General features: G+C 55.1%; 1 protein-coding gene across 1 annotated transcript in view; it reads left to right on the top strand.

The window, feature by feature from the left end:
• ZCCHC24 (zinc finger CCHC-type containing 24) overlaps positions 1-13,429 on the top strand; it is a 59,930-nt gene extending 46,501 nt beyond the window's left edge. Inside the window, exons 3-4 of the mRNA XM_069460764.1 lie at positions 2,376-2,540; positions 9,326-13,429. Coding sequence (XP_069316865.1) covers positions 2,376-2,540; positions 9,326-9,439 — 279 coding nt within the window. The 3' untranslated portion in view covers positions 9,440-13,429. The remainder of the gene's footprint in view (positions 1-2,375; positions 2,541-9,325) is intronic.
• Positions 13,430-13,702: the final 273 nt, after the last annotated feature.

The raw sequence follows: 13,702 nt of genomic DNA, 5'->3' as shown, positions 1-13,702 counted from the left end.
CATATGTACTACTTCATAAATGGACACTAGGGAAACGTTACCATGGAAACAGATCATCTCATAGCTCAGCGCTTCTTTTTTTTTTGAGACAGAGTCTCACTCTGCTGCCCAGGCTAGAGTGCAGTGGCATCATCATAGCTCACTGCAACCTCAAACTCCTGGGCTCAAGCGATCCTCCTGCCTCAGCCTCTGGGTAACTGGGACCACAGGCATGCGCCACCACACCTGGCTAATTTTTTTATACTTTTTGTAGAGATGGGGTCTTGCTCTTGCTCAGGTTGGTCTTGAACTTTTGGCCTCAAATGATTGTCCTGCCTCGGCCTCCCAGAGAGCTAGCATTATAGGCGTGAGCTACGGTGCTCAGCCAGCCCAGTGCTTCTTAAATTTAATGGCATAGGAATTCCCTGGGGCTCGTGTTAAAATGCAGACTGTGGTTCAGTAGCTCTAAGGTGGGGCTCGACATCCTACATTTCTAACAAGCCCCAGGTGATGCTGTCCCTCCTGGTTTGGGGTCCACACTTTGAATAGTCACCATGGAGAGCCTGTGTTTAAGCCTGTCTCAAACTCAAAGCCTTCGAGGGCTGAGTAGGGGACATAAATGCACAGAGCAGCTGGCGGGAACAGAGGTGACATTGAGGGTGTGTGCAGTCACTGATGGGTCAGCCACTCCTCAACCCTCAGCCAGCCGGAATTCTGGCCCAGTGTGGTCATGTTCTCCATTTCCCATTTTCAAATATCAGGGTAACTCATCCAACTTTTAAAACTCTCTACACCTTGTACAGGAAGTCCATAGCAGCTGTATTAATAATAGCCAAAAGTTAGAAACCAGCCAAATGTCTATCATCTGATGAATGGGTAAATAAAACATGGCACATCCATGCAGTGGGATATTATTTTGGCAATAAAAAGGAATGATGTGCCGACACATGCTATAACATGAGTGAACTTGGAAACATTACACTGAGTGAAAGAAGCCAGACACAAAGGGACAAATATTGAATGTTTCTGCTTATAGGAAATATCTAGAATAGGGGAATCCATGGAGACAGAAAGTAGATTCATGGTTGCTTAGAACTGGGTGGGGTGAGGAGGTGGGGATAGGATGGGGAGTGACTATTAATGGGCACAGGGCTACTTTTTGGGGGTGACACAAGTATTCTAAAATTAGATTGTGATGATGGTTGTACAACTCTGTAAATATACTAAAAACCATTGATTTGTCCACTTAATGGGTGAAATGTAGGATATATGAACCATATCTCAATAAAGCTGTTTAAAAAAAACACTGTGCAGGAGACAGCAAGTTTCTTCAATATATAAAGTACAGTTACAAATCAACAAGAAAAATATCAAACCCCTCAGGAAAAAAAGAATTACAAAGGATATGAACAAACTGTTCACAAAGGAGACATAAATGATTCTCAAATGCATGGAAAATTTTCTCTTGCTCATAATAAAAGCCATACAAGTCAAAGCTACTCTGAGAAGATTTTCGACCTTTTAGATTGGCAATAACGAAATCTCTGTTGATGAGGGTATGGAGTATTAAGTTGGTATACCTGCAGTATGTGGGGGTGGGGCTGTGGTAATTTGATCTTATCTTTAAAAATAATGCTGCATAAAAAATGGAAGATGCAGAACCAGATGTATACTCTGTTTCCATTTGCATAAGGGAAAGGAAAGAATGTATGTACAAATGTATGTGTTTTATTCATTTGTAAATGCAGAGCACACCTTCGGGGTGGTATGAAGGAAACAGATGGCCTCCTGGTAGGAGAGCCGGTGTCTGGGTGCAGGGGAGACTCATTTTCATTGCACACCAGTTTCTGTGCCTGTGCTGCCTCTTCAATAACCATTTAAACCACAATGCTGTGTGGGCCAAAGAGCACCTGTGTGCAGGTCCATGCCACTGCCAACTGTCCCTTTATAACATCTGAGTTAAAGAAGGAACTCCTAGCTGAGTGCGGTGGTTCATGCCTGTAATCCAAGTAGGCTTACTTGGGAGGCTGAAGCGGAAGGATCGCTTGAGATCAGTAGTTTGAGACCAGACTGGACAACATTGCAAGATCCTATCTCTACCCAAATAAATAAATAAATAAATAAGAGTAACTCCCAGGCACCATTGAGTATCTCACTCCTTGAATCTAAAAGAGATGAATGCCACCCACCACCTCCTCTGTTGTCCATCCCCTGTGCAGGTCTCCTAGCCTTGGGATTCCTGTGTATGCTCTGGGGGTGACCCTGGACAGGGGACAAAAGGTGCCTGCACACAGAGACACAGGATGAGGACTGAAGGCAGAGGGCAAGGGGACTCCATGGGGGCATCATGTTGGCCTCTAGACCCCAATCTTCTGTGTTTGCTTCCTGTCCTCCAGGCACGCCCCAAAGGCGAGGGTCTGACTCCGTACCAGGGCAAGAAGCGCTGCTTTGGCGAGTACAAGTGTCCCAAATGCAAGAGAAAATGGATGAGTGGGAACTCCTGGGCCAACATGGGGCAGGAGTGCATCAAATGCCACATCAACGTGTACCCACACAAACAGGTGAGCCGGGGGTGGGGGGCCTTCTCTGACAGACCGCAGGAGGGTGGCTGTTCCCTTGTTGGGCCTCAGTGTACCCCTCATATGATAAGCATGAGGCCAGAGCTCTCCAAGTTGGCCTTTCTCCCCCTGTCTCATCTGAAATAGGGGAGAGGGAGAGAGCCCATGTCCCCAGGAAGGGAGGGCGGATGAAGTGGCAACTGCACCAGGAGCCTGAGCCCAGGGAGCCCAGGGAGCCCAGGGGGATTTTTAAGCTAATGTGGAGGGGTGGGGGCTTGTTGTGAGACAAACAGGGATGTGAGGGCAGCAGGAAGCAGCAGGAAGCGTGCATTTCATTCCTTTACCCGTCTAGACGGCACATATTCATGGTAGGGAGGGCCGTGCACCAGGCACAGTACACAGGGACAGGACAGGGCTGAGACACCTCATCCTAGGGAGGCCCCACCTGAAGCAGGCTGCAGGGAAAGCCACTCAGAGCAGCTGACATTGACTCGGGGACCTGGGTGGGTGGGGACCTAGGCCCCCAGTCACAAGTGGGGAGGGCGGCCATTCTAGGAAGAGGGCACAGGAGTGCAAATGCCCTGAGGTTGTAAGGACTTGGGGTGCTCAAGGCCCACCGCTCGGTGAGGGAGCAGGAGAGTGGCTCGAGAGGAACGAGGGGGGGAGCTGCACAGGTGATCGCCAGAGCCTTGGGGGCCACTCGAGGGGCCAAGGAGCAGCAGGGCTTTCAGCCTCATCTTAGTTCCTCTGGTTGTGTGCAGAGATGAGTCCAGGTGTGAGGGGGAGAGACTGAAAGTGGGAGGACAAGTGGGAGAGCCATTAGCGTAGTCCCCATACAAGCTGGGAGAGGGCTGAGCTCAGGCGGCGGCTCTGGAGCTAGATCCAACACCAAGTGCCCCCAGACTGGTGGTGGAGGGTGAGGGAAGGGCAGGGATCCGGAGTAGCATCTCCCTGCAGGCTGAAGCACCTGAGTGGGTGGAGGCGGTTGTTCCTGAGCTGGGCAGCCGCGGCTGGAGGCGTGGCAGATGGGATGCAGGTATTGGAGATAGAAGCCTCTGATACACACGTTACATTTGAGATGCCAGTAAAATCAGAGATGTCAAGGAGGCAGTGGACGTGTTATTGTGATGCTCATATGAGAAGGCAGGGTGTGCACGCATAATTGAGTACCATTGACCTGAAGGTATTTAGGGAATGGACGTGATTTCCTGCAGAAGGACTGCGGACAAAGAGGGATTCCGCAGACTAAGCATTCAGTGGTCAGACAGGGAGACGCAGGGAGGGTGGGGTCCTGGAAGTCGCAGCGGCGCGGGGAGCGCTGTGCGAGCGTGGGTTGCTGGTCGGTGCTAAGATGTTAGGTATAATGACCACAGAGGCATGCCCTGGAGACTTAGCGATAAAGAGATGGTCCTCAGACTTTGGGGAGCATCACTTTTATCCGAGGAACTTGCTGAACTACAACGAGGTTTAAGAAGCACGAAAGCTGGTGCCTGGCAGGTCAGGCCAGAGTGGAGATGTCCACTGACGGCTGACCTGTTGGCCGGGGCGGCGTCCGTGGAGCAGTGTCGGGAGCCTTGTTTGGATCTGGGTGCAGAGGGAACGCCTCACTGTCCACTCTCTCGAGGGGGTGTGAGTGTGGACGGGACCACAGCAGTGGCCGGGGCAGGGCAGGAGGCCTTGGGCCGGGTGCTGTGAAGACGGCAGAGCCCGGAGCACAGTGCAGGCTGGTGAGAATGGCCTGGAAGGAAACAGAAGGGTGACATGCAGGGACAAAAGGGGCGATGCCTTCCCATGGGCACAGGAGGGAGGGGGATAATTAGGGAGGTTTGTGGGTTTGACGGGGCAGAGAAGAACCTCATATCCAGGGCTTCTGTTTCGCAGTGAAATGAGAGGAAGGTTCTCAGGTAGAGAAACGAGTAGGGCGAGGGGAGCTTGAGGAAGGTCCGCAAGGAAGCAGAGCACGAGCGAGGCTGCGCCCGGCTGCCTGCACGTTCCGGGTCTGGGTGGTTTGTGACCCTGATGCCATTGAAGACGTCAGCCCAGTGCTGTGACTTTCCCAAGCGCTGCTCACTACACGGGCCACACCCAGTGAACAGGAGGGTCCGTGGGCGAGGTTAGGTGCAAGAGTGTTCCAGAGAGAAGGTGCTGGGAGTTGGCGTATCTAAAAGTGTGAGGATCATGCGCGTCATCCTGGGGTGTCAGCTCAATGGTGGGGAAGGTCGACCGAGGGGCCCCATAGAGAGGGGGGATGTGCCGGGGCGGGTGGGCTGGAAGGAGAGGAGGTGGGGGCAGCGGTGGGTGGTGTCTGGAGAAGACCGAGTCCAGGGTGTGGCTGATCAGGTGGTCACTGCCGATGAGGTAGTCGGGGAACTGAGGAGCCGGGCTGGGGGGCCTCCCGGGGTGTGCTGGGTCACCAAGAAGTATCAGGAGCAGTGGGGAGGGAGGGGGCGGGAGGGTTGGGGGAGGGGGCTCTGGGAGCTACGGGAAGGCTCCCTGGGGAAGTGATGTAAGGCTGGGCTCTGGTGGGGGAGGGACAGTAAGCGGGAAAGGGGGGCGGGGGAGGGGAGCAGCAGTGCAAAGCGAGGAGGGCAGCCCCCCAGGCATGGCGTCCATGGGGCTCCCTCTGGCTAGCTGGGAGGCCAGGCTCAGAATTTGGTCTCTATCCTGCTGGGGTGACTGGGAGGGTTCGTTCGTCCTCCTGCTGGACAGACTTCCTTGAGGGCTCCTCTGCGGCCAGGCCCAGGCAGGCACGGACGGAGGGTGCAGGTCACGGGCTGCCAGGCCTTCGGGAGCTCCCTCCCTACCTGAAGAGACAGGGTTAGTCAGAAGGGTCAGCACTTGGCATCCGGAGGAATCCTGGCCTGCCACAGTGGTGGCCACCTGCCAGGTGCCTTAGCTGAGCCTCCTGCATAAGCTCCCTGTGTGTGTTCTCCCCTCACTCTTGAGGTTCTCATCCCATTTCACAGGTAGGGAACCCACAGCCTCAACAGGCCACACGCTGTCCCCCAGGTCCCCAGGTGGGACTTGGGACCTCTGAGCTGAACTTGCACCTGTGTTTGGAGACAGTCTACAGAACTGTTGGGAGCCTGGCCCTGAGGCCAGCCAGGCCTGGGTTTGTGTCCCAGCCCGGCCACATATGACCTGGGCACGCTGCGGCAATGTGCTCAGCCACGCTGCCAGGCACTCCTCTAAGGCTTTGTACCTGTCATCCTCTCAGCCACCCCATGAGGTCAGCTCTGTTGTTTCCCCATTTTACAGAGGAGGAAACTGAGGCACAGGGGTGTAAGTGATTTACCCCAGGTCAGTAGAGAAACTGGATTCATGAAGAGTGACTGCGTTTGGGGCTGGAGGGCAGCGTGGAACTGGAAGGGGGCACATGAGTGGCCACAGAGGGAGGAACGCAGAGGGAGGGCAGGCCACGGTGGCTGGCAGGGGGGAGGAGTCGGGAAGAGCCTGGTTTCTGCAGGGCCTCACGTCTGGGGGCTGCTTGGCTCTGTGCTGACAGGCTTGGGGGCTCGGTTCTTGGGACTCTCGCTCCCTCTGTGACCTAAGCAGAGAAGCAGGCCCAACCCCTGCACCCAAGGCCTGTGGGCACTGACTCCCTGCAGTGGCTCCAGCCTCCCAGGCCTCTGCCCCCACATTGTCCTAGCAGGTGGCAGCGCAGGGCTTCTCACTGTGTCCCTCCCAGGAAGCCAGGCCCATTCCTGGCTTGTACCGCCATCCCTAGACTGGCAGTGGCCGCACCTGCCCCGTGGTCTCCATCCTGCCAAGCTCAGTCCCACCCCATCCCCCATCCCCATACTCCGGACTGGGGTCTCTAAGGACTCAACTGGAGGATCTTTCCAGAGCATCTGGTTCTGCTCGTCTCCTCCCCCAGTTGTTTAGCTGATGTTTGTTGAACATCTACTGTGTGCATCGGAACACTGAGGCCCCTAGGGGATGTGTGACTTGAGCAGGTGACCCAGCCAGCGGGCATCAAGGAGTCCTGTGACCCAGGTCTCTCGCCTCCCAGTCTCCTCTCCTGGGCTTGCAAGCTGGGGAGGGGTGTGGGGTGGTGCCCGAGCAGTCAGGAGCCTTTGAAGAGCTGAGAGGGGGTGCTCCCGAGCCCCTCCCCTTGGCGCCCCGTGGTGGAGAGGGGCTGGTTTATTTCTCCTGCCCCCGAGCTCTGACCTGCCCGGCATCGTTCTCCTGAGAACCCTCCACTTCCCCGCTGCTCCCGCCCCTGCCACATCTGTTTCCTGTCAGGCTCCAGCTGCGCCTCCCCCTGCCAGCCCTGTCCCCCAGGAGAAGAAAACACTAATGGGCTTTGCCTTGCTGCAGGGGGTGGGGGTGGCCCTCGGTGGCAATCAGTCCCAGCTGCTGTGTGTTTTCCCTCCGTGACAGCTCCCCGAGCTCCCCACCCAGGGCAGGCTGAGCAGGGCTGAGCGGTGGGGCCAGGACCCCTGGGGAAGTCCAGGAGGGTCATGGCCGAGGAGCGGGCGCGGCTCAGATGAGCCAAGGAGGGGGCCTGGTGAGGATGTGGCGGGAGTGTTTCCACAGGGACTCGGCTCGTTCCCCTGCCCACAGCCTGCCCCTAACCCTATGTCATAATGGTCATAATTCATGATATTAGTACTGCCCAACACTTCGAGCACTCTCTCTGTGCCAGGTGCTATTCTAATCGCTTGCGTAGATTAACTTTTCACTCTTTACAGCAACCGTATCAAGTAGGTACTCTTATTAGCCCCATTTTATGAAGGAGAAAATTGAGGCACAGAGAGGTTAAGGGACTTGCTAAGGGTCACACTGCAATTGCTAAATCTTGCAGAGCTCTTTGGGTTATAAAGTGCTTTAAGACAATCGTCCCACTTACTTCTCTCTCTACCACACAGACAGAAACAAAAAAACTAGGAAAAAGATAGAGAATATTAGGCCCGGTGTGGTGGCTCACACCTATAATCACAGCACTCTGGGAGGCTGAAGCGGGAGGATCGCTTGAGGTCAGGAGTTGGAGACCAGCCTGAGCAAGAGCGAGACCCTGTCTCTACTAAAAATAGAAAAATCAGCCAGGTATGGTGGCGCATGCCTGTAGTCCCAACTACTTGGGAGGCTGAGGCAGGAGGATCGCTTGAGTCCAGGAGTTTGAGGTTGCTGTGAGCTATGATGATGCCACTGCACTATAGCCCGGATGACAGAGCAATACTCTGTCTCAAAAAAAAAAAAAAAAAAGATAGTGAATATTAACCTCCCACCCAGGTTACACAAGGGCAAGTTGAGGTTCTAGAGGAGAAAGATCTTGCCCAAAAGACTTCGGCTGATAGGTGGCAGAGCTGGCATGCAAAGCTCTGTCTGACTGCAGTGATGCTGCGTCCTGTGCAGACACTGCAGAAGACACCAGCAGAAGAATTTTCCAGAATAGTCTTCAGGACACGCTGAAAGCCCCCGAGGTGCCTGCCCTTGGTCACCTATCCACAAAGGACAAGCCAGGCCTTTGTTTTGTGTCTTCAAGGCTGGAAGCTCAGGGATGGGTTTTATGACCCCTGGATCAGAATCCTGCCCACCCACAGTCCCCCTCCTTGCCTTCTAGAACCTTCTGACTCTTCCCCAGACTACTCTGAGTGTCTGCTTGGGGCCAGGACAGCACTCACCCTCAGCGGCCCTGCCCAGCTGTCCTGGTTTAGGGTCGGCCTCCACCGTCCCCTCACCCCACCCCAGCTGTTGTTCCTGCCGCCCTTTCCTCAGCATGTGGCTCCCAGCTGGCCCCGACCACCTTCCTTTGAGTCCCCCCCAAGTCTGTGCAGGGGACCTTCTGCGGGCAGGGCCTCTGGCGGGAGAGAAAGCAACGTCTCTGTGAGCCAGCCAAGAAACCGTCTGCGCAGGAGGTGTTCCTCATGGCTGCCATAAATTCTGCAGAGAAACAAGTCTCTGCCGGCTCTCGAGAGCCAGGAAAGGAGGGAAACAGGGAGCGGGAAGCTCCCTGCCCAGCAGAAATGTGCTTGTCCTGCCCAGCACTGTCCAGGTCACAAACATCCAGACTTCTCTCCGGGGCCTCCTGTACCTTGCGTACGAGGTGCTATAAATGGCCCACTTTACAGATGTGGAAACCGAGGCTCCCTGAGGCCACACAGTCAGCGAGTGCCATAACAGGCCTGGCAAGTCACCTTCCTTCTCTGGGCCTCAGTTTCCCTGTCAGAAAACTGAGTTTCCGTTCCTGTAGGCAGGCGCTGGGCCGGCCCTGGGATGTGGGGTCACTTAAAAACCCCACTGCTGACCTCACGGAGCTAGCAGCTCGCGTGCCACATGCTGAAGCGCTGACTGTGCCCAGGTTAAGCTGCCCTTGAATCCTGAGGCAGCATGAGCAGGCTCGAGAGTGACATGTGGCCAGAAGCACTGGATACCGGGACTCGGGGTCTGCCTTGCTCTGGGCCTCAGTGTCCTCGTCTGGACACCCTGCACCCGTGTCCTGCCTCTATCCTGGACTTCTGCGAGCTTCAGGTGGTGGCCGCTCCAAGAGTACTGGGGCAGAGGGTTCTGGGCACAGGACTCCCTCCCTAGCTCTGTCCCCAGCCCAGGGCCCCAGCCTGTGCCGCCGGGACACGGATGCCTGCAAACAGGCAAGAGCAGCAGGGCCCTGGCGCCCCGGCCCAGGCAGCCTCTGACCGCAAGTGTCCTCTCGCTCTCTCTCTCTCTGTCTGTCTGTCTCGTGTGGACGTGTGTCTCTGTTGCTGTCTGGGCCCCCCCTCTTCTGTCTCTGTGTGTGTGTCTTTCTCTCCACCCGCCTTGGGCCCCCTTCCTCTTTCTCTCTGCAGAGACCCCTGGAGAAGCCCGATGGCCTGGACGTGTCTGACCAGAGCAAGGAGCACCCGCAGCACCTCTGTGAGAAGTGCAAGGTCCTGGGCTACTACTGCCGCCGCGTGCAGTGACCGGCCGCCCGCCCGCCCGCACCCACCGCCCCCTCCCGCCAGCCCGAGGAGACACCACTCCCCTGTGCTGCTCTGAGGGGCTGTGTGTCCCCCTGTGCGTGGAGCGTCCTCGCAGGCCGGAGGGCTGGGCAGGGGGGAGCTTAGGGTCCTTGTCTCATGTGTGTTGACAAACAGTGTTACTGACATTGCTGCCCCCACAGGCCAGAGAAGGCAGGGTCTCTGGGGCTCTTTGCAGGTGGGCCTGGGGTCTCTGGGAAAGGGACAAAGCTGAGCAGAGGCCAGCACCCAGGACCCCACAAAGTCCTCGGTGTCCCCCGCAGGCTCTCCTCTGAGAGTCCCTTTGGGGTGAGCAGCCTTGTATTGGCCACAAGTGCACTAAATTTACTGTGAATCCCAAAGCCTGCAGGGCACCGTCTCCCCGAGACCAGCCAGGCCCCCTTCTCCCACCCTGCGCCTTCCGGCTTGCCCTGCGCGGAAAGCCGCTCTCAGAAACCCCTGTGTTTCTAAGTCAGCAATCGTGGCAAGTGGCCATCTGTCCCCACAGCTGCTGAGGAGGGGCCTCTCTGTCCCCTGCCCTCGCCAAGCCCCAAACCTTGACTGCCTCTGATGCCACTGGCATTGCACCTGGGTGCTGCCCCCCCCATCCCCATGGACCCAGACAGGACAGTGCTCCAAGATGTGTCCCAGGGAACACCGGCGGCACCTCCCACGACCCCCACCAGACGCTCTTCCCACTGGCTCGGGTTTGCCAGGCCCACTCCCTTCCCCCGACTCTGCCTCCCACCCACACTGGGGGGCCACAACCCAATCAAGGTTGTGGGGCCCAGCGTGGAAGCCACTCTGGCAGGAAGGACACAGGCCTGATGTTCTGAAGACCTCGGCTCAATTGGCCCTGCTGCCGACGCACTGTGTCACCTTGGGCAAAGACTTCATCTCCAGGCCTCAGTTTCCCCATTAGTTAGGTGAGAACATGACACTAGTCCTGATGTTCTGGGACTCAGGGTGGCTGGTGCCGTCTCCTGGAGCAGAGAGCTCTGTTTGGGGAGCTTCACCCAGGATGGAGGGAGAAACCTCCCAGGTGCCAGGTGTCACACCATGACCCCTCCATTAGTCACTTAGGAGGTCAGGCTGAGGGATGCCACATCCTGCCCCCACCCTCTGCAGCCCGAGCTCTGCTTGTCATCCTCCACCCCTACAGAAATGGAAAAGGATGCCCCCTCCTCACCTAGGCCCCCAGCCCCTCACATGGGACCCTGGGACAAGCTACAGAACCTCTCATTTGTAAGATGGGGACAATGATTTCCTACCTCCCAAGGGAGCAGAGAGGCCTCTTGGCACACGGCATGGTCGGGGAGCCACTGTCCTGGCGGCAGGCAGGAGCACACGCTCCTCTCTCTCCCCCAGATGAGAAGCCCCTTCTGTTGTCGCAGCCTCTTTCCTTTCTCCCAGGGGATGGAGAGAACCCGCTGTCGGGACTGGGTCGCTTGATTTTGCCCCAACATTATGCCTCTGGGGGTGGGGGGGGGGATCAGACCGCAATATAGGCCTGAAATTCAGTGTTTACCGTGGCTCAAGGACACCCACCTGGTGCCCAGTTGCCTTTTGTTTTCAAATGAAGATGCTTTGTACAGCTGAGGAGTTACAGTGAAGTGTTAACCAGGGGTCCAGGGAGAGAGTTGAAAAGACGGAGTGAGTGCATCTGCAGCCGGGCGCTGCAGGGTAGGTTTGGGGGCCCACACCCTCTGAGCACTTGAAAAAGGTGTATTTGCTCTAGGCTGGGCAGCAGACTACCACCCTTGCCACGCTGGGGACCGCCCCTGCGGACTCCCCGGGCCCGCTGCTCCTCTCCAGGGTGGCGAGGGGAGCAAGGCTTCTGCACCGAAGAGAAGCTGTCACTGACAGCCATCTTACCGCGTTTCTAAAGAGAATGTTCACCGTGGTGGGCAGTGTGCTTGTCCCAACCCTTCCAGGGACCTGGCCCCACTCAGACACCTTGGCCCAAGGCTGCCTGGGGCCTGCCAACAGGGCTGCAAAGATGGGGGACGCCCACACCCTAAAAAGAAGCCAGGCTCCAGACCGCTGGAAGCCAGGGCTGTCCATACTCGGGCCAACAGGAGGTAGGACATCATTCCCAAGTGTCCTTTCAGTGGGCTTGTCCAGCAGGTGGCCATCGCCTTTCCATCTCTGCATCGTCGGCCACCTCGGGGGCTGTGCCCACCCTCCTGAGGCCACCCTTCCACAGTGCGGCCCCCCCCACCCCCAGCTCTGTTCTGGCTGAATTTGGGAGCTGTCTGTGGTCAGCAAAGCCACTGCTGTCCAGGCTGGGTGCTGTGAGATTGAAGTGCTCAGAGGGCCTGGAAGCCCAGGGGACAAGAAGGTGTGTGGTTTTAGTATGTTCAAAAGGGACAATCGCTTGCAGTTAGTAGATCTAGTGATCTAGTTGGGAGATAATGGTGTTTACCCCATATGAAGTATTCAATAGTTCTACATGTGAATTTGTATTTATTTTGAGTTATACTTGACACAGAATTCCTTTTTTTAAAAAAAAAATACTATGTGTGTGTATTTTGGAAAAAAAAAAAATTCATAGATGTTAAAATTTCTGCATGGTTACCAACTTTTCTCACAACACTGAATTTGGTAGCTTCTCCCGAAAAATCTTCACCGTGATTTTCGTCTGTATATATTTGAGGGCCTTTTTTTAAAAAAAGAAAAAGAAAAGAAAAATATAATTGCTTGATTTTTGAGATTTTAAAAAAACAAACAAAAAGGGTGGCATTTTTTAAAACTTCAGAACTTTCAGGAGGGTAACAGAATATCAAGCAAAGATTTCTGGAAGTATTTTTGCAAACCTTCTGGTTGAGCTGCGAGAAAATATTTATAGTGAGAACTTTTCTCTTTTTCCTGTTATTGGATTTTGGGTGTTTTTTTGTTTGTTTTTTGCTATGCTTTGGTCTGTAAAAAGTATGCATCTGAACTACATTAAGAAGGAAATATTGTCTACATAGATATTATATGAAGTTGGTACATAATTCTGATGAGAAAAACAAATCTTTGCAATTCTTTAAGCCATATTGTTGTTATTCTGTGTTATTTTCCTTGGATGAAAATATCAGTATTAAGTAGCCAGCCTATTATTCAAGTGTTTAGACTTATTAATATGTTCTTGTCTTGTATTTATACATATGTGTATTTTGGAAAGTATTGCCTTTTGAAAGGGAAGCTATTATTAGATACATAGCGAAAAAGGGAATGGTGCCTCTTCTGCGGAGGATAACAGACATAGCAATATAACCCATTCCCTCGCACCTTCTTTTTATTATCTTGTTATTGTGGATTTATTAATTTTGTAGGGGGGCAGGGAGTGGGCAAAGGGGAGAGGACACATTGGACTCACCAGCCCCTCTGCGCTCTGCCAGCCCCTTGGCCTGGTCGGGGGCTTCCCAGCGGCAAGGCCACAGGAGGGAAGAGGAGGCGGGGGGCAGACTTCTCCACGCCCCCGTTGGAGCTTTGCCATCTTAACCAGGCCTCGGGGCCGTGCTCCTTGAACTTGGATGTGTCAACCAGAGCCCTCCAGCATCTAATAGACTCGAGTCTACTCCAGACGAATATTTAATCCAACCTCACTACATCGTAGCCCAGTGCAACAACTAACCCTGAAGTGTGGGGTGTTCTGGCCGTCAGCAGGGTGGCCGAGCCGTCCCCCTCTGGGGGCTGGTGGCAGTGGGGCTGCCAACCTCGCTGTGCGACCTCCTCCACCCCTGTGTGGTGACCCTGTCCGTGTCTGTGTCTGTTACTACGTGTGAGTCCAGCTAAAAAGACAAACAGAACCCGTGGGCCCAGCTTGGAGGGGACGGGGTGAAGCTCCCGACTTCTCCGAGGGCTGCCCTCGGGGTGGCATTCCGTTGTGTGCCTTATTCCTGGAGAATCTGTATACGGCTTGCCTATAGCAATATAGCCTTTTTATGCTGTATTAAAATGACTTTTAAAAGCAAAAGAGGCTCACAGGTTTTCTTGTTTATGCAGAGTGCAGGGCGTCAGGAGGAGGCTGGATGTTTTTGCAGAGGCTGGAACGGGGTGGGGTGGGGTGGGGGGCGTGGGGCTGCCCTCCAGCTCCCATGGGTCTGGGCCATCTTGCCCTTGCCCGGCCGCCACACTGTTGATTTGCCCCCTCCCAGCCCCTCAGCCCCTCAGCCCCCAGTGGATGCTCCCTCCAGGGCGAGGGCCCTCCCCGAGTCGGGCCCCAGACTGGGTGAGATTGTC

Source organism: Eulemur rufifrons, chromosome 28 (assembly GCF_041146395.1).
Source record: "Eulemur rufifrons isolate Redbay chromosome 28, OSU_ERuf_1, whole genome shotgun sequence".
Taxonomy (NCBI): domain Eukaryota; kingdom Metazoa; phylum Chordata; class Mammalia; order Primates; family Lemuridae; genus Eulemur; species Eulemur rufifrons.
This window is presented reverse-complemented; position numbering and strand designations above follow the sequence as displayed.